The sequence below is a fragment of the Scyliorhinus torazame genome, chromosome 5, assembly GCF_047496885.1.
Source record: "Scyliorhinus torazame isolate Kashiwa2021f chromosome 5, sScyTor2.1, whole genome shotgun sequence".
Classification (NCBI taxonomy): Eukaryota; Metazoa; Chordata; class Chondrichthyes; order Carcharhiniformes; family Scyliorhinidae; genus Scyliorhinus; species Scyliorhinus torazame.
The window spans coordinates 287,432,684-287,456,905 of record NC_092711.1 but is presented as its reverse complement, the minus strand read 5'-3'; the positions used below and the strand labels follow the sequence as shown (position 1 = coordinate 287,456,905).

General features: G+C 46.3%; 1 protein-coding gene across 3 annotated transcripts in view; it reads right to left on the bottom strand.

Moving 5' to 3' along the window:
* The window catches only part of LOC140421187 (copper-transporting ATPase 1-like), a 155,345-nt gene that overhangs the window by 35,887 nt on the left and 95,236 nt on the right, over window positions 1–24,222 (bottom strand). For all 3 annotated transcript variants that reach the window (XM_072505690.1, XM_072505691.1, XM_072505692.1), the window contains 2 exons: window positions 17,168–17,362; window positions 14,874–15,056 (listed from right to left, as the gene is read on the bottom strand). In XM_072505690.1, the coding sequence (XP_072361791.1) occupies window positions 14,874–15,056; window positions 17,168–17,362 (378 nt within the window). The remainder of the gene's footprint in view (window positions 1–14,873; window positions 15,057–17,167; window positions 17,363–24,222) is intronic.

The following is a 24,222-nucleotide window of genomic DNA, read 5'->3' as shown; positions in this document are numbered from 1 at the left end:
ATTGCGTGCAATTCTGGTCGCCTCATGAAAGGAAGGATGTGGAAGCATTGGAAAGGGTGCAGAGGAGATTTACCAGAATGTTGCCTGGTATGGAGGGAAGATCTTATGAGGAAAGGCTGAGGGACTTTTTAAAAAAAATATATATATTTTTTTATTCTCCTTTTTCACATTTTCTCCCAGATTTACACCCATCAACAATAAACAATAATCAGCAAGATATGTCAATCCCCATAATAACGACGATCCCATCCGCCCACCAACCCCCAAATCTCAGCCCACATGTTTACATAAACAAATGCCAAAAAGGAATCAGGGATTACCCATAGTCACCCTTAATCTACACAGCCCCCCTCCCACCCACCCCCCAACTAATGTTTGATGTTATCCAGTTCTTGAAAGTGCATAATAAATAGTGCCCATGACTTGTAGAACCCCTCCGAGCTTCCCCTCAGTTCGAACTTAACCTTCTCACGGGTCAAGTATTCCAACAGGTCCCCCCGCCACGCCAGGGCACTGGGTGGAGAGGCTGCTCTCCATCCCAGCAGGATCCGCCTTCAGGCGATCAATGAGGCGAAGGCTATGATATCTGCCTCCGCTCCCGTTTCCAACCCTGGCTGGTCCGACACCCCGAATATGGCCTCCTGGGGACCCGGGTCCAGTTTCACACGCACCACCTTGGAAATTACCCGAAACACATCCTTCCAGTACTCCCCTAGCTTTGGACAGGACCAAAACATATGAACGTGATTCGCAGGCCCCCCCGCAACGCTCACACACATTCTCTACTCCTTCAAAAAATCGGCTCATCCTCGTCCTCGTGAGGTGCGCTCTATATACCACCTTCAGCTGTATCAGCCCCAACCTCGCACATGAGGTGGAGGCATTCACTCTCCGGAGCACCTCACACCAGACACCCTCCTCTATAACCTCTCCCAGCTCTTCCTCCCACTTTGCTTTGATCCCTTCCAGTGGTGCCTTATCCTCTTCCAGAATAGCTCCGTACACCGCTGACACTGCCCCCTTCTCCAGTCCCCTTGTCGTCAACACCTCCTCCAGCAATGTGGAGGCTGGTTCCTCTGGGGCCCTCTGTATCTCCTTCCTGGCAAAATCCCGAACCTGCATGTACCTAAACCCTTCTCCCTGCTCTAGCCCATACGTCACTTCCAGCTCCCTCAATCCTGCAAACCGACCCCGAAGAAACAAATCTTTTAGCGTCTTAATCCCCTTCTCTTCCCATTTCCGAAAACTTCCATCCCACCTCCCTGGCTCAAATCTGTGGTTCTCCCGAATCGGCATTTCCATTGACCCTAAACCCAATCCGAAGTGTTGGCGAAACTGCCTCCAGATTTTCAATGAAGCTATTATTACCGGACTCCCTGAATATTTCCCCGGAGCTATCGGGGGCGGCGCTGTTGCAAGTGCCTTCAGCCCCGACCCCCTGCACAAACTCTCCTCCATTCTGACCCACTGAGAATCCACCCCTCTGACCCAGCTCCGCACTTTCTACACATTCGCCGCCCAGTAGTAGTACAAGTAGTTCGGGAGACCCAAACCCCCTGCCTGCCTTCCCCTCTGTAGCAGCACCTTTCTCACTCTGGCCACCTTCCCTCCCCATATGAATGAGGTAATCCTTCCCTCAATCTCCCTGAAAAAAGTCTTTGGCAGGAAAATCGGTAGGCATTGAAAAATAAACAGGAATCGCGGCAACACATTCATTTTAACCGCCAGTACCCGACCTGCCAGTGACAGAGGAAGGCCGTCCCACCTTGCCAGATCGGCTTTCACTCTCCCCACCAAACTAGTGATGTTGTATCTACGAAGCCTCCCCCACTCCCGGGCAACCTGCACCCCCAGATACCTAAAATGAGTCCCTGCTCTACGGAATGGCAGCCCCCCCACCCCTGCCCCCAACCCCGGCCGAGACACCACAAAGTACTCATTCTTGTCCAGGTTCAAGTTGTACCCCGAGAAGCACTATTCCTTTCCATGCTCCCGAACTTCTCAATGCGATGGCCAATGGCTCAATCGCAAGTGCAAACAGCAGGGGAGACATAGGACATCCCTGTCTAGTCCCACGGTGGAGAGAGAAATATCTCGAACTGATATTATTTGTGCGGACACTCGCCTTCGGTTCCTTATATAATAGCTTTACCCAGTTCTCAAACCTTGGTCCAATCCCAAACCGCTCCAGCATTGCCATCAGGTACCCCCATTCTACCCGATCAAACGCCTTCTCGGCGTCCAATGCCACAACTACCTCGGTTTCCTTTCTTTCCGCCGGTGCCATAACAACTTTCAAAACCCTCCTAATGTTCGAAAACAGCTGCCTCCCTTTCACGAACCCCGTCTGATCCTCCACTATTACCTTCGGAAGGCTTTTACGTCCACATTCAGAAGCGATATGGGCCGATACGACCCACACTCCGTCGGATCCTTATCTTTTTTTAGTAACAGGGAAATCGATGCCTGTCCCAAGGTTTGCGGCAACACCCCCTTCCCTATCGCCTCCTCAAACATCCCCACATCAGGGGTGCCAACCTATCCTTAAATTTTTTATAATATTCCACCGGAAACCCATCCGGCCCTGCCACCTTCCCCGACTGCATCCTCCCAATCGCATCCTATATCTCCTGCTCCACTATTGCTCCTTCTAATGTAGCCCTGTCCCCCTCCCCTAGCCTCGGGTACTCCAACCCATCGAGAAATTCCTGCATCTCACGGTCTCCTCCGAGTGGCTCTGACTTGTACAACCTCTCATAAAACTCCTCAAAAACCTTGTTAATCAGCACTGGGGCCACCACCAACTTCCCTGCCCTATCCTTCACCTGAAGAATTTCCCTTGCCGCTGCCTCCCTCCGGAGCTGACCTGCTAACGTACCTTATCTCCATGTTCATAAACTGCACCCCTTGCTCATCTCAGTTGGCGCACCGCCTTCCTGGTGGACAGTCGGTCGAAGCTCGCCTATAGTTCCTTCCTCTTTTCAAGCTTTGCCGGGTCCACATCCTCTGCATACCTCCTATCTACCTCCAACATCTCATCTATTACCCTCTGCCGCTCCAACCTCTCCTCCTTATCCACCCAGCCTTAAACAAAATTACCTCACCTCTCACCACCACCTTTAGAGCCTCCCAGACGACTGCCTTCGACACCTCACCCGAACAATTGAAACCTACATATTCCTTAATTACCTTTTCAATTTTCTCACAGAATACTTGGTTCTCCAAAAGCCCCACATCCAGTTTCCACCCCGGTCTCTGCGCTGCCCCCTTCTCTAGCACCATATCCACCCAATGTGGAGCGTGATCTGACACTGCAATTGCAGAGTATTCCGACCCCTTGACTCCAGCCAGCAAAGCCTTCACCACCACAAAAAAGTCGATCTGCGAGTATACCTTATGGACTGCTGAGAAAAACGAATACTCCCGTTCCCTTGGGTGCAGGAACCTCCAAGGGTCCACCCCTCCCATTTCCACCATTAGCCCAGCCAGTGCCTTCGCCCCCCCTGGTGGGACCAGCGAGCGTGGCGGTGATCTGTCCAACCTTGGCTCCTGCACCAGGTTCCAGTCCCCCCCCACAATCAGCTCATGCGTGTCTAAGTCGGGAATAGCCCCAACCACCTTCCTCGCGAATCCCACATCGTCCCAATTGGGACCGTATACACTTAACAGCGCCACTAATCTCCCCTCCAATGCCCCTGTCATAATCACATATCTACCCCCCTGATCAGCCACCACCTTCTCCACCTGGAAGCGTACCCTTTTGCTGGCCAGCACCGCTACCCCTCGAGCCCTTCCATCAAATCCGGAGTAAAACACTTGGCTAACCCAGCCCTTTTTAAGTCTCACCGGGTCCTTCACCCTCAAGTGAGTCTCCTGCAGCATTGCTACATCGGCTTTCAAACTTTTAAGATGTGCACGCACCCTTGACCTCTTGACCGGACCTCCTAGCCCTCTCACGTGCCACGTGATTATCCTTACTGGGGGTCTCTCACCCCCCCCACCATCACCATACCACCGGGCCCTGCCCCATAAGCCTGACCCGCCCCTGTCCATTGTTAACATCGAACCCCTTCCAAGAACCCCCCCTACAAAAACATTCCCCAACATCCCTCCCTCCACCCCCTCTTGCTCGCCTCGTAGGCCCATTGAAGCCTGCTACCCAGGCTCCAACGTCCGCAGTCCTCCTCTCACCTCACCCCCGTTCACTAACTGACTCTAGTTAGCTAGCGCGGGTGGCTCCCCCCCGCCAATACCTCTCGCCCCCTTCCGCCCAGTCCCAGAGAAAGAAACATCAAAACAAACCCAACAATCCAACCCCTACAATTCACAAACATAACATTTAACTGTCGCAACACAGAACGCCATTTACTTGAACTCTGCAACAATGCAAAGAGAAGTAAATTTCAATACAAATCAGTAAAAAGAAAGTTGTAACATTTGTACATTTTCCAGCCGCTCAAACACAGTCCACAGTCTTTCTTCCAGTTCCGCTCTTCACGTCTGTCCCAAGCCTTCTGCCCTCACGAACGCCTCAGCTGCCTCCGCTGTCTCAAAATAAAAGTCTTTGGCTTTATATGTTACTCTCAACTTCGCCGGGTACACCACACCAAATCGCACCCCCTTCTTGTACAAAGCCGCCTTCACTCGCCCGAACGCCGCTCGTCTTTTTGCCAACTCCACCGTCCAATCCTGGTAGATCCGAACCGCAGTACCATCCCACAGCACCTCACGCTTCTGCTTCGCCCAGCTTAATACTTTCCCCTTCATGCAAAACTTATGGAAGCAGATAATTACTGCCCTTGGCGGCTCGTTCTCTTTGGGCTTCGGCCTTAATGACCGATGAGCTCGGTCTAGCTCGTACAGGGTGGGGTTCTCACCCTCCCCCATCAGCTCCGCCAACTTCTTAGCGAAGTATTGCATTGGCCTTGGGCCCTCTGTCCCTTCGGGCAAGCCCACAATTCTCAAATTGTGCCACCTTGAGCGGTTTTCCAAGTCTTCCAGCTTTGCTCGGAGCCCTCTGTTAACCTCCACCACCCTCCGCAGCTCGTCTCCCATCGAGGTGACCTGGTCGCTGTGTCGTGTCACGGCCTCCTCCACCTCCTTCATCTTCTCGCCCTGCTCTCTCACCTCGGCCGATGCCTTTGCCACCTCCACCCTGATCGGGCCGATTGCCTCCTCCAACAATGACCTCACCACGACCACCATCTCTTTCCTCAGGATCTCCATGTGCCTCACCAAAACGTTTTTCCAGCTCCACCCCCATCACCTCGGTCATCTTCTCCACCGGAAGTAGTGCAGTCCCGCCTTGCAGTTCGGCTTCCGCCATCCTGTCAACACTTTTGCTTTTGCTCGTCTTCTCCTTCGGCGGCGAACCCGCGTTTCCTCCTTTCTTTGACGCTGCTTTTCGCGGCTTATTGTTTTTTATCTTCTTTCCTTTCTCCTCTCTCCCCCTTCACCCTTCTGCCCTTCATCAATCTGGCATTCTTCTTTTTTGAGAAAAAAAAACTTTTACCAAACTTCCATGAATCTTCTTTCTTTCTCCTCTACATTCACCTGGGACCAGGCTTCAAACCTTATTCTTCCTAGGTGGGTGCCATCCGACGTGGAGCACCCTCCCTACATGGCGCTCGGGCCTGCTGCCTCGGCCTCTTCGTAGCTCCGCCCCCGCTGCTCCGACCTGCCGGGCCCGGCGCCTCAGCCTCCGCCGCCCGCGCGGGGTTCTTCGCCGGCTTTTAAACCGGCCCCGCTGGCGGCTCGTGGCAGCCCCAAAGGCCGACGATAGTCGGGGGGTGCGTGGGGTCTCGGGATTTCCCCGAAATCGCTGCGAATCACGGCCACCGGCGGGAGCTCTTGAGCTCTTTTTTTTTGCGGTCGCCCTGCTCGCCCACCCCATCGGAAGCCAAGGCTGAGGGACTTGAGGCTGTTTTCGTTAGAGAGAAGAAGGTTAAGAGGTGACTTAATTGAGGCATACAAGATGATCAGAGGATTGGTTAGGGTGGACAGTGAGAGCCTTTTTCCTCGGATGGTGATGTCCAGCACGAGGGGACATAGCTTTAAATTGAGGGGAGATAGATATAGGACAGATGTCAGAGGAAGGTTCTTTACTCAGAAGAGTAGTAAGGGCGTGGAATGCCCTGCCTGCAACAGTAGTGGACTCGCCAACACTAAGGGCATTCAAATGGTCATTGGATAGACATATGGACGATAAGGGAATAGTGTAGATGGGCTTTAGAGTTGTTTCACAGGTCGGCGCAACATCGAGGGCCGAAGGGCCTGTACTGCGCTGTAATGTTCTATGTTCTATGGAGGTTCTGTCCAAGGAGAGCTGCTCTGCGATCGGCAAAGAACAGCCGCTGAAGAGTGACTTCTGCAACTTCATACCCAACCTTTAACGATTTGAGGTTAAAAATCGGGCTTCCTGCTCTCGGCCTGCTGACCATGCAAAATATATTATAGTGTGGACAGCATATTATTATTGATTGCATAACTGACCTTTAATTGGTCATTTTAATTTGGCGGGTGCGGTGCCAATTCCGGCACTCGCCGCACCACAGTGTGTGGGGATGAGCTCCAGGGTGGGTGGTAAGAAGGTGGGAATCTCACCCACCCCATTTTACGTGCCTCCCCACTGCAGGAATCACGCTCACCAGGGCATGTAAAATTCAGCCCAATGTGTTGTGCAAATTCTTGTGAACAACTCCATTGGAGATCTACTAACATTCAAATTTAAAGGCCATCAGATTGTCCCCGACTGCAAAAGGGGCTTTCAATCTCCTTTATGGAAGGCAAATTGAATTTTGGCATTCATTGCTAATGGAATGGAGTATAAAGTAGGGAGGTGCTGTTGTTACTATATAGGGCATCGGTGAGACTGCTCTGGAGTAATGTGCACAATTTTGGTCCCCTTACTTGAGGAAGGAGATGGTTCAGAGTAGATTCACTAGATTGATTCCAGGCATGAAGGACTTGACTTATGAAGAGAGATTGAGCAGCATCGACCTATACTCACTGGGGTTTAGAAGAATGAGAGGAGATGGAACTGAGATATACAAGATGCCAAAGGGGGTTGACAGGATAGGCCCAGAACAAATGTTTCCCCTTGCTGGACATTCTAGAGTGGGGTGGCAGATTTAAAACAGAAATGAGGAGAAATTACTTCACTCAAAGGGTCGTGAATCTGTGGAATTCTCGACCGAAGAGTGCAGTGGATGTCGGAACACGAAACAAATTTGAGGAGATAGATAGGTTTTTAATTAATAGAGAGACGAAGGGTTATGGGGAGTAGGCAGGAAGGTGGAGATGAGGCCGAGATGCGATCAGCCACGGTCATATTCAAAGGCAGAGCTGGCTTGAGGGGCTGAATTGCTACTCCTGTTCAGAGTTCTTATGTTCAGGTCGCAAAGATCTGTACATCTTGATCCAGTGTTGCCTAGAAAAAATATTTCCAAACATTTCAAAGGAAAAGGACAGGGATAATTAATCACTCGCTGCCATCTGATGGAACTTTAGGGCATGGATTCATCGGACTACAGCTCCTCCGCAACACAATACTGAGGGAGATAAAATTGTTCACACTGCAGAGAATCATTATGCACTAGAGTCACACGGTAACTTAAATATTACATGCAGTATTTTGCTACCCGGTGCATGTCATTGTGTCAGTTAAAGCTCCTGAGAGGCGGTAGTGAGAGACTGAGGTATATCTTGGAAGAAGTAGGCTCACTCAGCACAACTGAGAAGGGGATTGTGGAGGGACAAATGTCAAAGATCAGTAAAGCCCGGAACATTGCTGTAGAGTTCTCTTCCCCCCCCCCCTCAAGCCAAAAGAGAGCGAGGGAAGCTGTTAGATAATTGTTTGTAGCTTAAAAACAGCAGAGCCTCAGCAGTGTGCACGAGCTTGATCAGTAAAGACTTGAAGCAGAAACTCTGAGAAAGCTTGTGATGTGTGTGGCACGCAAAATGTGGGAGGTTTTGAATCCAAATGACATCCAGGACAGTCACATCTGCATGATGTGCTAAAGGGTCGCAGTCCTTGAACAACATGTGGGTAATTTGGAGTAGCGACTTTCTTCACTGTGCACCATACAAAAGGACGAGGGTTTTCTGGAACTGTCATTAATGATCTGGAAGAAGGTACTGAAGGCACTGTTGCTAAGTTTGCAGATGATACAAAGATCTGTAGAGGGACAGGTAGTATTGAGGAAGCAAGGGGGCTGCAGAGGGACTTGGATAAGCTAGGAGAGTGGGCAATGAAGTGGCAAATTAAATACAATGTGGAAATGTGCGAGGTTATGCACTTTGGAAGGAATTTAGGCATAGACTATTTTCTAAATGGGGAAATGCTTCGGAAAGCAGAAGCACAAAGGGACTTGGGAGTCCTTGTTCACAATTCTCTTAAGGTTAATGTGTAGGTTCAGTCGGCAGTTAAGAAGGCAATGCAATGTTAGCATTCATGTCACGAGGGCTAGAATACAAGACCAGGGATGTACTTCTGAGGCTGTATAAGGCTGTCAGACCCCATTTGGAATATTGTGAGCAGTTTTGGGCCCCGTATCGAAGGAAGGAGGTGCTGGCCTTGGAAAAGGTCCAGAGGAGGTTCACAAGAATGATCCCTGGAATGAAGAACTTGTCGTATGAGGAATGTTTGTGGACCCTGGGTCTGTACTCAAAGGATGAGAGGGAATCTGATTGAAACTTACAAGATACTGCGAGGCCTGGATAGAGTGGACGTGGAGAGGATGTGTCCACTTGTAGGAAAAACTAGAACCAGAGGACACCATCTCAGACTAAAGGGACGATCCTTTAAAACAGAGATGAGGAGGAATTTTTTCAACCAGAGGGTGTGAATCTGTGGAACTCTTTGCGCAGAAGGCTGTGGAGGCCAATTCACTGAGTGTCTTTAAGGCAGAGGTAGATAGGTTCTTGATTAATAAGGGGATCAGGGGTTATGGGGATGAGAAAATATCAGCCATGATTGAATGGCGGAGCAGACTCGATGGGCCGGTTGGCCTAATTCTGCTCCTATGTCTTATGGTCACACCAGAGGGTGGTCACTCCAAATTGTGATAGGCAGACAAGGAGGAGTGAAGGGATAGCAGGAGAGTGGATGACCATTCGTTGAAAGGAAACAAGACAGCAGGTCCAGGAAACCCAGGACTCCATGGAGTTGTCTAACAGGTATGAAATTTTTGATGCCTATGAAGTGAGCAACACCGCTGAGTCAGGGGTAGATGACTCGAGAGAAAACCACAGAACCCTGGTGCCCGAGGCTACTCTGGGAAAAGAGAGGGAGGCTGGTTGGCAGATTAAAAAGGTGGTAGTAGTGGGTGACTCAATAGTTCAAGGGATAGACAGTCTAGTTTACATCCGAGATCATGATCCCATATGGACTGTTGTCACTCGGGTGCAAGGGTTCGGGATATAATAGATCAGCTAGATAAACTTCTGGAAAGGGAGGGTGAACAACCAGAGGCTGTGGTCCATGTGGGAACCAACAAATTGACGAGCGGCAGCTTGGAGGTCTTGCAGGACCAGTTTAAGGAGTTAGGGAGTAGATTACAACGGAGGACCTCGAGGGTAGTAATCTCAGAAATGCACCCTGTGCCAAGAGCTTTGCTCTTTCGGCAAAGGAAGATCAGGGTGGTAAATGCATAGCTTGAGGGATGGTGTACAAAGGAGGGGTTTAGCTTTTTGGCACATTGGGGTGTGAGGGATGGTGTACAAAGGAGGGGTTTAATTTTTTGGCACATTGGGGTGTGAGGGATGGTGCATAAAGGAGGGGTTTAGCTTTTTGGCACATTGGGGTCACTTTTGGGAAGGAGAAAGCTGTTCAGAAGGGATGGGCTTCGCCTGAGCCGAAATGGGACTAATCACCTGGATGAGAGAGTAAGTAGTAAAATAGTATAAAGGGGGTGGGTTTAAACTTGCTCGGGGGACGGGGAGGTGGAGGGGGTTGACTAATGGGTCTAGTTTCAGAAGTATCAGCGAGTGCAAAAGAGAGAAGGAAATGAGGGAAGGCTGGAGTGTTGAGAGTGAACAAATAAATGATTGCCTCCAAAAGGGCAAGAAAGAGATGAAGGATAACGGCTGGGTTAAATTGTATGTATGTAAATGCATGGAGTATAGTGAACAAAATGGGGAACTAGTAACAGAAATTGTTCTAGAGTAGCATCGACAGAAACGTGGATCAAGCCAGAACAAGGCAGGATACTTAACATCCCGGTTTATAAAGTTTTTAGTAGAAACAGGGTGGGTAAAAAAGGAAAAGGTGTGGCAGTCTTGATCAATGATAGTATCACAGCCCTTGAACGAGGTGTCCCTGAATTAGAATCTATTTGGTTGGAGGTGAGAAACAGGAAGGCAACGGTTCCATAGCATTTATTATAGTGGGGAGGAAGTAGAAGAGAGCATTTGTAGGAAGATTATGGAAAGCTGAAGGAGAAGTAGAGTCGTGATAGTTGGGGACTTCAATTACCCCAAGGTCGACTGGGAGAAGGGTAGAATGTGCGGCTGGTAAGGGCATAAATTACTGCAGTGCGCGCAGGGGAATTTTCTGGAGCAGTACATTTCCAGTCCTACTATGGAGGAAGTTGTGCTGGATCTGATCCTAGTAAATGAGTCAAGCCAGGTGGAGAACTTCAGAGTTGGGAAATAGCGATCACTATATAATAAGGTTCAATATTAAGTTGGAAAGGGATAAAAATCAGTCATGGATTAAGATCCCACTGACTGGAAAAGAGCAAGTTTCCGGGGTCTAAACATTGAACTCGAGCATGTTGATTGGTGGATAAAACAGTGGATGAAAAATGGGAGACTTTCAAAGGAGTGATTAATAGGGTGCAAGCTAGGTACATATCCATGAGAAATGAAGACGGGGTATCCAAAGCTAAAGTACCCTGGATGACCAAGGTCATTGAGAGAAAAGAAGGAAAAAAATAAAAGAGGCATATAATACATGTCAGAATAATAATAGCAATAGAAATCAGGAAGAGTATCTCAAATGCCAGAGAGAAGCTACGGCTGAAATAAGGAAGGACAAGAGGAAGCATAAGGGAAGGATGCCAGGCTGTGGTAAAACAAAGAGCAAAATGTTCTTCAAACATATTCATAGGAAAAGATTAGTGAAGGATGGAGTGGGGCCTATAGGTCTTGTTAGGTCTTGCCTAACAAATCTTATTGAATTCTTTGAGGAGGTGACCAAGCATGTGGATGAAGGTAAAGCAGTGGATGTAGTGTACATGGATTTTAGTAAGGCATTTGATAAGGTTCCCCATGGTAGGCTTATGCAGAAAGTAAGGAGGCATGGGATAGTGGGAAATTTGGCCAGTTGGATAACAAACTGGCTAACCGATAGAAGTCAGAGAGTGGTGGTGGATGGCAAATATTCAGCCTGGATCCCAGTTACCAGTGGCGTACCGCAGGGATCAGTTCTGGGTCCTCTGCTGTTTGTGATTTTCATTAATGACTTGGATGAGGGAGTTGAAGGGTGGGTCAGTAAATTTGCAGACGATACAAAGATTGGTGGAGTTGTGGATAGTAAGGAGGGCTGTTGTCGGCTGCAAAGAGACATAGATAGGATGCAGAGCTGGGCTGAGAAGTGGCAGATGGAGTTTAACCCTGAAAAGTGTGAGGTTGTCCATTTTGGAAGGGCAAATATGAATGCGGAATACAGGGTTAACGGTAGAGTTCTTGGCAATGTGGAGGAGCAGAGAGATCTTGGGGTCTATGTTCATACATCTTTGAAAGTTGCCACTCAAGTGGATAGAGCTGTGAAGAAGGCCTATGGTGTGCTCGCGTTCATTAACAGAGGGATTGAATTTAAGAGCCGTGAGGTGATGATGCAGCTGTACAAAACTTTGGTAAGGCCACATTTGGAGTACTGTGTACAGTTCTGGTCGCCTCATTTTAGGAAGGATGTGGAAGCTCTGGAAAAGGTGCAAAGAAGATTTACCAGGATGTTGCCTGGAATGGAGAGTAGGTCTTACGAGGAAAGGTTGAGGGTGCTAGGCCTTTTCTCATTAGAGCGGAGAAGGATGAGGGGCGACTTGATAGAGGTTTATAAGATGATCAGGGGAATAGATAGAGTAGACAGTCAGAGACTTTTCCCCCGGGTGGAACACACCATTACAAGGGGACATAAATTTAAGGTGAAAGGTGGAAGATATAGGAGGGATATCAGAGGTAGGTTCTTTACCCAGAGAGTAGTGGGGGCATGGAATCCACTGCCTGTGGAAGTAGTTGAGTCGGAAACATTAGGGACCTTCAAGCAGCTATTGGATAGGTACATGGATTACGGTAAAATGATATAGTGTAGATTTATTTGTTCTTAAGGGCAGCACGGTAGCATTGTGCATAGCACAATTGCTTCACAGCTCCATGGTCCCAGGTTCGATTCCGGATTGGGTCATTGTCTGTGCGGAGTCTGCACGTCCTCCCCGTGTCTGCGTGGGTTTCCTCCGGGTGCTCCGGTTTCCTCCCACAGTCCAAAGATGTGCGGGTTAGGTGAATTGGCCAATGATAAATTGCCCTTAATGTCCAAATTGCCCTTGGTGTTGGGTGGAGGTGTTGAGTTTGGGTAGGGTGCTCTTTCCAAGAGCCGGTGCAGACTCAAAGGGCCGAATGGCCTCCTTCTGCACTGTAAATTCAATGATAATCTATGATTAATCTAGGACAAAGGTTCGGCACAACATCGTGGGCCGAAGGGCCTGTTCTGTGCTGTATTTTCTATGTTCTATGTATGCAAGGTAAGATGCTTACTGGGCGGAGGGCATGGCAGAGGTACTAAATTAGTACTTTGCTTCTGTCTTTGCCAAAATAGAAGCTGGTGACAATGGCCCAGTTGAAAACATGGGCACTGAGCAACTGAGCCGTATAATGACAGATAAAGGAGGTGCTAAAAAGGCGGCTAGAACTCCAGTAGAAAAGTCACCAGACCTGGATGGGATGCATCCTAGATTGCTGAGAGTGGTAAAGAAGCAAATTGGGGAGCCGTTGACAGAAATTTTCCAGGCCTCTCTGAACACAGGATTAGTTCCAGGGGACTGGAGAATTGCAAATGTGACGACATTGTTTAAGAAAGGGGGAAAGAATAATCCAAGAAACTACAGACCTGTCAACTTGACATCAATAGTGGGAAAACTGATGAAGGCTATAATATGGACAAGATAAATATACGCAAGAGAAAAATAGCTTAATACTAGACAGTCAACATGGCTTTGTCAAGGGCAAGTCATGTCCAACAGATTTAATTGTGTTCTTTGACGAGGTGGCACAGACAGTAAGTAGATGAGGGTAGTGCTGTGAATATTGTATATTTGGACTACTTCTGTGCTGTAAAATTCTATGATTCTATATAATATACACAGGCACGAGAGTTAAAAGAGTTAACAGCTGACTTGTAACAGTTCAACTTGAGCAATTTAGCATTGCCATTCCCAAGATAAGATGCATGGTGCACACTCCATCCAGTTTCTACCTCCAGTATATTTTACTTGGGCATTTTTTGCCCTGGGAACATAAGTTGTTTCCAACAACTTATAAACCAAAATAATTGTGGGTCCTACTTCACTGCTTGTTGTAAACAATGATGTACTCTTGTTATGATTCTGGATTAGACCAGAATAGTTGAGGCCCAATGACACACCACTAGTCAGCTCCTGCAATTAGAGTAATTACCCATTATCCCCACTCTGTCGCCTGCCACTCAACCAATTTCCTAACCATGTCAATAGTTTGCCCTCAACTCTGTGGGGTTTGACCTTAGTCAACAGTCTCTTAAGTGTGACTTAATCAAATCCCTTCCGGAAGTCCATGTAAATAACATCCATAGGCATTGCCCCGTCCACTACCTAGTCACCTCTTGGGGCCGGTTTAGCTCAGTTGACTGGACAGCTGGTTCGTGTTGCAGAGCGTGGCTAACTGGCACCTCTTCCTGTCACCAGTCTGGGACTTCCTTTGGGACTTCTTTCTGTCTCTTGCCTGGGATTCTTCAAATTATGGTGCTCTGCACCCAAATACATGATCTGAAATTTCCTGCCATTTCCTTTTTGTGCAAGCACAATGGACCCATCCTCAGCCTGAAGAACTACAAAAAGGCCAGATTACACAAGTGTGGAATCTCCCGAGGCATGCGCAGAGTTATACTTTCTGGTCTCTGCTCACCGACAGGAAAAGTCTTGAGTTTTGTAACACCCTCCAAAAATGGTAGGCACCAAGTGTCATTGGCCACTGTATATCAGAAATGTTCTGGCATTGCCAGCCTTTTCCAAATGTTTAAGATCATAGACGTCCAGCCTTCACTGAACATGAAACGGGTACTAGCTTTTCCTTTAGAAAACTATCATGAAAGACCGCTACATTCCAGTGCTTTGGTGCATTTCTACATCACCAATTAACAAAAACTTAGATTTATTGAGAGGTGTCCTGTGACAAGGACAGGAAAATTCATGTTTTAAACTCTACTCTGCTTGCTTCCGATTCGGAGCTGTGTCACATGTATAATTTCCCAACAGGGAAGGAATTTTCCAGCTTTTGGGCACTGCCTTCCAAGACTAGCCTGAAATGTTTGCAAACTATACAGTGTCCATTATTTTATTTCCCTTTGAATAAACACCAGGGTAACGTTTTGAACATGAAACACTACGTTTACATTTCCTTTTACCTGTCACGTACAATTTTCCATCCTGTCTGCCTTTCCCTTCTGTAGTCCTGACTTACAAGTGATGTTTTATACTGAAAGCACTGTCCAGCCTAAAACTACAGCAATGCCACGAGTTTTGCCGACTGACTTCTGAATTTAAAAAAACACTCTTGATCGCAAATTTACTCATGATGAATTGACAATAATACAACAAAACAAAGGAAGAGGACAATACCTGCTTACAGTACTTGGTCACTGCTACACCCAACGGATGTTCACTGTTTGTTTCTGCGGTGCCAACAATGGCCAACAGCTTCTTCTGAGATATGTAATTACTCTCTGACAGCATCTTCAGGTTCATCACTCTTGGTGTTCCATGAGTGATTGTTCCGGTTTTATCAAAAACTACTGTATTAATCTGAATAAGACAGAAACATTATTATTCTACTGAAACATCAAAGTCTGTACAGTGCAGTCCAGTCCGTTCCTTAACTGTATTTAAATTCAGAACGTTCAATCTAAGAAGCTTTTTATGACTTTGCAAAGAGAAAAGTCCACCCAGTTGCAATTTTAGCGAGAATACCAAGCCGAGAGGCTGCAAATTTGCTAATGTAGACTATCAAAGCAGAGGACTGGCACAGTGGGGTCAATGAAAATAAGGTTTTTGTTGGGCTAATTGGAAAGCAAAAGAAGTATACTCTATTCCCATTGTCCCATTTTTCTCCCAGGTTGTGGTTAAAATTGAATCAATTTCTTGTCAGGTTTCTGCTAATGTTGCTCTGGAAATGCTAATGACAGTGGACTAGATAGGCTGGAGGTAATACAATTTGTAGGCCTAAGCCTGTAAAAAAAAAAAAAATACAATTTATAGAGAATTATAAACATTTTGGAAAACAAATTCCTCAGCAATAATAGTATTGTACAGAAATTGGTTTCAGAATTATGCTCAGAGTTTGTGGAGTACTTGAAATGGCAACATAAAAATGTTACAGAACCTCTACAGTGCAGCTCAACAATCCAAACTGAAACAGGAACACGGTGGCACAGTGGTTAGCATTGCTGCCTCACAGCTCCAGAGACCCGGGTTCAATTCTGGCCTCGGGTGACTGTCTGTGTGGAGTTTGCACTTTCTCCCCGTGTCTGCGTGGGTTTCCTCCTACTGTCCAAAAATGAGCAGGTTAGGTGGATTGGCTATGCTAAATTGTCCCTTCGTGTTCAAAGGTTAGGAGGGGTTACTGGGATAAGGTGGAGGTGTGGGCTTAAGTAGGGTGCTTTTTCAAGGGCCGGCGTAGACTCGATAGGCCAAATGGCCTCTTACTACACTGTAAATTCTATGATTCTATCTCAGTGCAGCGAACATAGACAACCTTAACCAAGAAATATCTAACCTCCCTAAACCCAGGTCATTCAAAACTCTGCTGATTGTGTGTCCTAATCACGCTCAACATCCCTGCGTTCGCTGACCTACATTGGCCCCTGGGCAAGCAACACCATAATTTTTTGAAATTCTTCCTTGTTTGCATATCCCATGTCATCGGCCCTCCCTAAGGGTCTACAATCTCCACCATCCCTATAATCCTTGGAGATATTTGCACTCGTCTGAGCATCCTGATTTTATTTGCTCCACCATTAACGGCCGTGCCTTATGCTGCTTTGCCCCAAGGACTGGCATTCTTTTGCTAATCCCTTTCGTTTCTCCACCTTGCTTTGATCAAGCTTTCATTCACCCAAAAACCACCTTGCCATATAATTTATAATTTAAGAGCTGTAGTGTGTTTCATTATGTTAAGGGTGTTATAGAAATAATAATACTAATCTTTATTAGTGTCACAAGTCGTCTTACATTAACACTGCAATGAAGTTACTGTGAAAATTCCCTAGTTGTAGGGTGTCTGTCGGGTACACTGAGGGAGAATTCAGAATGTCCAATTCACCTAACAAGCACATCTTTCAGGACTTGTGGGAGGGAACCGGGGCACCTGGAGGAAACCCACGGAGACACAGGGAGAACGTGCTGATTCCGCACAGACAGTGACTCAAGCCGGGAATCGAACCCGGGTCCCTGGCGCTGTGAAGCACAGTGCTAACCACTGTGCTACCGTGCCGCCCAATACAAGCTGTCATCGCATATACATGGAATGTATCAGCATTATGAACTCAACACATCAGGGAGACACTGCATCGGTGTTGTGATAATTTCTCTTCTGACTTCACCGAATTGAGGAGGAAAAATATTTGAACAGACCCAATTCATTTCTGATAATTATTTCAAAATGTCCTGTTTTTAAAGTTAGTTTCTTCGTTGCTCATTCCACTGCTCACAATATGTATCAGTGATATGTATCGGACACTATTACTCTATCACTAGAAAAGTAAATGCCAGATGTAGATGTCAAAGTAGCAGTGGACAACAGACTCCAGCAGGAAAATCCACAAGATTTAACACCTAATATTAGCTTAGATACACACAACAATTGTATAGCATTTGTCCCGACTTACAAGGACTTTATATTTTCTCATTGTACATACCTTGTGTGCCATCTCCAATGGTTCCCCACCTTTAATTAGGATACCATTCTGTGCACCTACGCCAGTTCCCACCATTACTGCGGTAGGTGTTGCTAATCCCAATGCACAGGGGCACGCGATGCACAGGACAGTGATAGAGGCTTGGAATGCAAAGCGAACAATCACCTCTGGTTGCGACAAGCTTTTGTTGTAACCCTAAGTAAAAACAAGCAAATCAGTCTCACTTGGCAGGGATAATAACCGCAACAAATAAACTATGACAGGTAAATTGTTACTTTGGAGCAAGGTAGTTTGTAAAAACAAACCCAACTATTGCCCCATAATTTCTGGTGAGAGTGGCAATTGACTCTGTTCCTAGTTTCTGACTTTAAATGAAGCCACTCGTATCTCACCAGACCTTACGACTCAGGCCAGGCGAGATCACTCCAGCGCAGCGGATTCCTGAGGTCCACAGTGGAAGGCAGCTCAATCAAAGGTAAGCAAGTCACACCCCATTTTATACAGCACTAGCTGCAGTAAACCAAGTAAGTTTAAAGGTCCAGCCACTTTAACAAGACAGAGTGAGACGGTAAGTGGACAAAGCATATGGGTAGAATATACAGGGGTAGCGATTGGACTTCAAACTTCCCAAAGGAGCTGTGGAAATTTGAAGCAGTACATGCTCTAACAGAGTCACCTTGGGTGCCCCACTCAGTATTTTCTCCTTCATCCTGACAAAGTCTCTTATAATATCCACCCCTTCCAGCACAAAGATTATTTTATGTCCACTTGAAATTTGAATATTTAACCCTTTGCAGCAGCTTTTCAGTTGTTGCTTGAAGTCAAGGCCTAAATCTCGGGCTTTGCATAGATGATTTGGAATACCAATTCTCCATAACAGTCAAGGAGGTTTCAGGCAGGATCTTTTCCTTTTGCACCTATCCTGACTGGTGTTTATTCAGCTATTATACAGGCACCATTCAGTATCTATATCAAATCGATAATGTCTGGTCCTTTGAGAATGATGAAATGTAGCCCAATAGCAGCACCTCACCAATGTTCATCAACTCCCTTATAATGATAGTCATTGGCATCCAGTGGCACTATACGAGGGGAAGACATGCACAAAGTGACTCCCACTGGAAACCCGACCTTTTTACCCTTTTCCCCAGCATCATGGGTCTTTAACTTCCGGGGAAAATCCTTGAATTTTGCTGGGTAGATTTCTTTCATCTCTGTGATGCCTAAGGGAGGCAGTGATAGAAAAGAATTGGTCCGAACCCGTCGACTCTGAAGCCTCTCAGGGATCAACTGGAGGTATGGCGGTGGAGGCAACGACTTCTCCAACCACTCCACCAGCAGCCAAGGTTTCGCCAATATTTTGGCAGTCGAGCTCAATAAATATCAAAAATGCTTGTCTGGGGATTTTAAAGGGTCAATTGAGGAACCTTGGACCCCATTTGTTTGGTTCTCGAGACCACCAGCAAGACAGTCAAAGCCACAATTAAGGGCATGTAGACTGCGTTTCCGGACTAAAGTGATAGGATCACCTCCTTAGGAGTCCGGCCTTGCTTCTGTGATTGAGGTTAACAGTAGATTAACATCCAAACCGAACGACCTGGAGAACAGATCTTGAAGACAGAATGTTCGTATTGTGGGGTATTTGAGGGGATTGAAGGCCGCACCCTTATTCAATACTTCCTGGACATGTTCTACAAGGTGGTGGGTGAGGGTGTACTTCCATCCCGCCAGAATTAGACCGGGTCCATCGCTTCGACCCAAGTCCCATTCTGGAGAACCTCCTCGTGCAGTGATTGCAATTTCAGTTTTAAAGAGAAAGAGCTGGTACTTCGATGGGCAAAAGAGCAGCGGGATTTTAAGTGGGACGGACACTTTATTAGCTGTCCAAGACACGAGTGCAGACCTAGCGAAGGGAAGAGATGCTTTTAATAGAGTGAAATCCGCCTTGTGCAAGAGTGGAGTCAAGTTCAGGATGATCGATCCAGCTCGCTTCAAGTAATATTCCGAGAAAAAGACTATTTCTTTGATTCACCAGGAGACGCTGACTGCTTTGTAAAAGCACAAATTGTGCTCTGTTTAATCTGTTACATGGCTCAGTGTATGGGCAGTTTGCATTTTGTTTCTTTTCATGTTTGTTGTTTGGGTATATTCTTAATGTCCTCAATTATATATGAGATATTCTTTCTTTCTCCTTTCAATATCATTTGGTGTGACTTTTAGTCGCCAGCATGGCATTGTAAGTTAAATACATTTTTAGTCTCCAGCTGGGAGGGAGAACTCCCTGCTAAAAAGGCGTGTTAGTTCTTGGGAGTGGTATTAGAGGATCTTCTGCAGCTCATAACAATAGTTTTTAAAATGAGTTTGTGTTTAGTTATATTTTGTTATTTTTAAGTTTTAGGTCAAGTTATTGTTTGCCATCGTTCTATTACTTTTGGGTGTGGTTATGATCAACTTTGATGGCGTTTTTGTGTTGGGAAGTGGGGGGGGGGGGGGGAGGAGGGGGGGGAAGGGGGGTGGTTTAGTTTGCTGATGGCATCTGGTCTCCATCTGTCGAGTCACCTGTAAGAGTCCTTCCCGTTTATTCTCCTATTTCCCTATTATTACTTTTGATCCATGGATGATTTCTAAACATGTATCTTTAAGTAAGCAGCAGAATTCAGAGAATATTAGTTCCTGCTGGTTCGAAGGGGAGGCTTCAGACATGTCGGCACAATAGAGAGATTTCGGGTGGGACTCGGTTTCATTGATTGGATGGTGGTCAATGAATGGGTCAAAAGCAGTACTCTGCTCGGGAACGAGTGGTGGTCCCAGTGGAATGCATTTTAGTGTCCCAAGGAATTTCAGTTTGACTCCTGGCAGCTTAGAGACAAGATTCTACTCTCTTCTCTCTCTGTTTCTCCAGGAAGGTCATATTCCTGAGGCTGCAGAGAACCTGAATGCGTGAATCTACAGGAAAACAATTACAGGCTGCAGACAAAGGCAAGACCTTCTCTCTCCCCCTTTCCAGAAAGGCTGTGGGTGCACTATTTCTGAAATTGCAGATACTGGAATGAACCTACAATAAAACCACAAACTGAAAGCAAAGTTTAAACAGGAGTAAAGTGTTGGAAACAAAGGCTCTTTATCTCTGTTGCTTTTTTATTTTTTTATTCCTTCCCTTCTGTGCTTATCTCCCTTGTATGTGTGTGTAGGTGGGTAAGTTAAAGCAGGAAATTAAGAATTGGATAATAGTTAACCACTTGTATTTGCTACGGATTTCATTATAGTTCTTGTAATAAATAAATAAATAGTAATTATGTTTACCATTACAAACCTGGTGACTGTACTTAGGGGCAGCCAAGGGCCAAAGACTTTGGGTATTTTTCCAAAAATTATTGGTTAATTCACCTGTGTTGTGATTCTGGGACAGTTGGGGCTGGAACTCACCGCGCACTAGCCCAGTGTGTTCTAACACATATGACTAGCTCGTTGGTCATCTTGGTTGGCTCTTCTTGCTATGTCTTACCTCTGTCCCTTGTTTAATATACCACCTTGGAAATGGTGGACGCTGGTTTGAGAAGTGGTGGGAGACCTCCAATCCGATTGATTACCTGAAACGTTAGGGGTTTTTGAATGGCTCTGTAAAACGGTCGAGGGTATTCGCTCATCTTAAGAGCCTAAACTCTGCTATTGTTTTATGCAGGAAATCCATTGACATATTAAGGATCAGAGCAGGGCAAGCAAAGGATGGTTTGGGCAAGTTTTTCATTCTATTTTCAACAGCAGGGTCAGGGGCACAGCGATTTTAATTAATAAAAGCGTCAAATTTTACTCAGCCCAGATTGTGGCTGACCCCAATGGTCGATAAGTAATAGTTTGCGGCACCCTGTGAAAACACCCCAGTAGTTCTGGTCAACATCCAGATCCCTAACTGGGATGATGCAAATTTTATTAACTCTGTTGGCACTGCTCACCAGCCTCGACTCTCACCATCTTATTTTAGAAGCGATCTGAACTGTGTTCTGGACCCTAAATTGGGTCGCTCAAAACCCAAATGATAAATGACCCAAATGATCATGATAAATTGCCTTTTACTGTCCAAACATTAGATGGAATTACTGGGTTACGAGGATAGAATGGGTGAGTGGGCCTAGCTAGGTATGGTGCTCTTTCAGAGGGTCAATGCAGACTCCATGGGCTGAATTGTCTTCTTCTGCACTGTAAGGATTCTATAATTCTACATCCACTCTCTTTGCCATAGTTAGTACACAATTGTCCTTATCTCCTACTGGATTCTCCTCGAACCCGGTGGTGGTGTCCTTTCTTAGAATCCGGAAACAGTTCAACAACGTTTTAAACTCCTTTCCTTGTCTTCACTGGGCCCTATCTGTTACAATTTGTGGAAGTGGTATATCTAGACTTCCAGAAGTCACATAAAAGACTGAACCAGAAGGTGAGGTCGCAGGGGACTGGGGGTAAAGTACTAGACTGGATTTAGGATTGGCTGACTGACAGAAAGCAGAGGGTCGGGATAAATGGGTCCTTCTCTGGCTGGCAAACTATTACTAGCGGGGTGCCGCAGAGTTCAGTCCTCGGAACTCAACTGTTTACATGATCTGCAAGCAGGGACAGAGTGTAACATAGCAAAATTTGCGGATGATACTTAAATAGCTAAGAAAGCAGGCAGTGAAGAAGGTTTAAGATTTTACAGACAGAATAAGATAGGCTAGGAGATTTAGCGAAAATTTGGCAGATGGAATTTAATGTAGGTAAGAATGAGGTTATCCATTTTGGCCAAAAAATAGAAAAGCAAATTATTATCTAAATGGAAAGCAGATTCAAATGCATCTGGCCAGAGGGATCGCAGAACATCAGTGTTCAGGAACAGCTTCTAATATAAAAGGCAAATGGAATTTTAGCATTTATTGCAAAAGGACTGGAGTATAAAACTAGAGAAGTGTTCTTGCAATTGTAGAGGGTGTGGTGAGAACACATCTGGAGTATTGTGTCCAGTTTTGGTCTCCTTATTTGAGGAAGGATGTGGTGGCATTGGGGGCAGTTCAGAGGAGGTTCACCAAATTTAAACTGGGGATGAAAGGTTTGACATACGAGGACAGATGAAACAGTGTGGGCTTATATACGCTGGAGTTCAGAAGGATGAGAGGAGATCTGAGTTCCATCAGGGTGGCCAGGTCTTTGTCTTCTTTCATGGCTCAGATGGGGGGTGATAGACCCCTGGCATTTTTTGCAACTGAATGTCAGGGATTTCTCCTTTTTTCCCCCCTCATGTTCACCATGTGTACTCCCGCATTGACTATTTCATTTTACATAGGGTTCACCTCCCATCAGTAGTGCCGGCTGAGTTTTCAGCAATTGTAATATTTGACCACGCCCCACACTTTTTTGATTTATTCTTTTGAGTCCGGCCCCACCCAACGCCCAACCTGGAGGCTGGGCACTACCTTTTTGGCCGATAAAACATTTTGTAAGTGCCGATCCACATTCATCGACAACTACATCAAATTGAATAGGTTTGACTCAATCTCCCTTCCACGTTGTGGGAGGCTCTGAAGGCCGTTCTCAGGGGGGAAATTATTTCTTACACCGCACACGTGCTAAAGATGAAGAAGTTAGAACAGCAGGAGCTGGTAGACTCCATCTTAGAGGTAGATCACCAGTACTCGCTCAATCCTACTCGAGCTATCAACAAGCAAAGTTGCAGACCCAGTTAGAGCTCCTGACCACCAATAAGGCTGCAAGTTAGATATAGCGCTCCAGGGGTAATTTTTACAAATATGGGGAGAAGGCCAGTCGTTCCCTGGCTCACTAATTTAAATGCCAAACGGCAATCTGTGAGATCCCCCAGATACGTAACCCGGGCAATAACCTAGTTCCCACCCCTCCCCGGGGAAGGGAACTTGTATAAATCGGAGTCTCCCACAGACTAGTTGATCATGCCTGATTTTCTGGATAACCTGCCCATCCCAGCTGTCGAAGGGGTTGTAAGTTGGACTCCCATTTACCCCCCCCAACGAAAGTTTAAAATGCATTGGGCTGATACAGGTTGGTAAGGCCTCTGGCCCGGATAGCTTTCCAATCAAATTTTATAAGACGTTCTCGGAACCGTTCGCACCTCTGTTGTGAGATATGTTTAATGACTCCCTATCCCGTGGGTCATTGCCTCCGACCCTTGCTCAAGCCTCTATTTTTTTTATTCCTACAGAGGGACAAGGACCTGATAGAGTGTAGTTCATTCCGACCCATCTCATTTTTAAACCGGATGTCAAGCTGTTCGCTTAGTTTCTGCCGCTCCAGTTGGAGCCTTGCCTTCCAATTATAATTTCAGAGGACTGAACAGGCTTTGTAAAGGGCTTCCAATTCCCAGCTAATAAACATCACCTTTTAAACGTTATACTATCCCCCTCCCTTGCACCAGATTCAGAGGTGATAGTATTGTTCGACACAGGGAAAGCATTTGGCAGAGTAGAATGGGACTATTTATTGGAACTTTTTGGAAGATTTGTCCCTTGGATTTGCTTGTTATACAATGTCCCTCCTGCCAACGCTCACACAAATACTTACACTCATTTCCCCTTGAATAGGGGCACTAGATTGGGCTGCCCACTTTGTCTACTTTTATTCGCCCTGGCGATTGAACCGCCATCTATAACTTTGAGGGCTTCTAATCAATGGATGATATTAGTTGAGATGGGATGGAACAGTGGACATCTCTTTATGCGGAGGACCTACTTTTATATATTACAGACCCAACTCCCTCCATCAACGGCATAATGGAGACACAATATCTTTGGTTCCATCTCTGGCTATAAATTAAACCTTGGCACTAGTGAATGTTTTCCAGTCAACCCCCCTTGGCAGGCGAGCCCATTCAGTCATGTTACTCTTCCGCCTCCCTGGTACAAGTTTTTATTCCTTGGGGGTCAAGGTGACCCACAATAGGGCCTCACAACATAAATTGAATTATTCAAGCCTGATCAACAGTGTCAAAGCGGAACTACAGAGATGGAACAACCTTCTTCCATCTTTGGCAGGCAGGATTCAAACAATAAAAATTA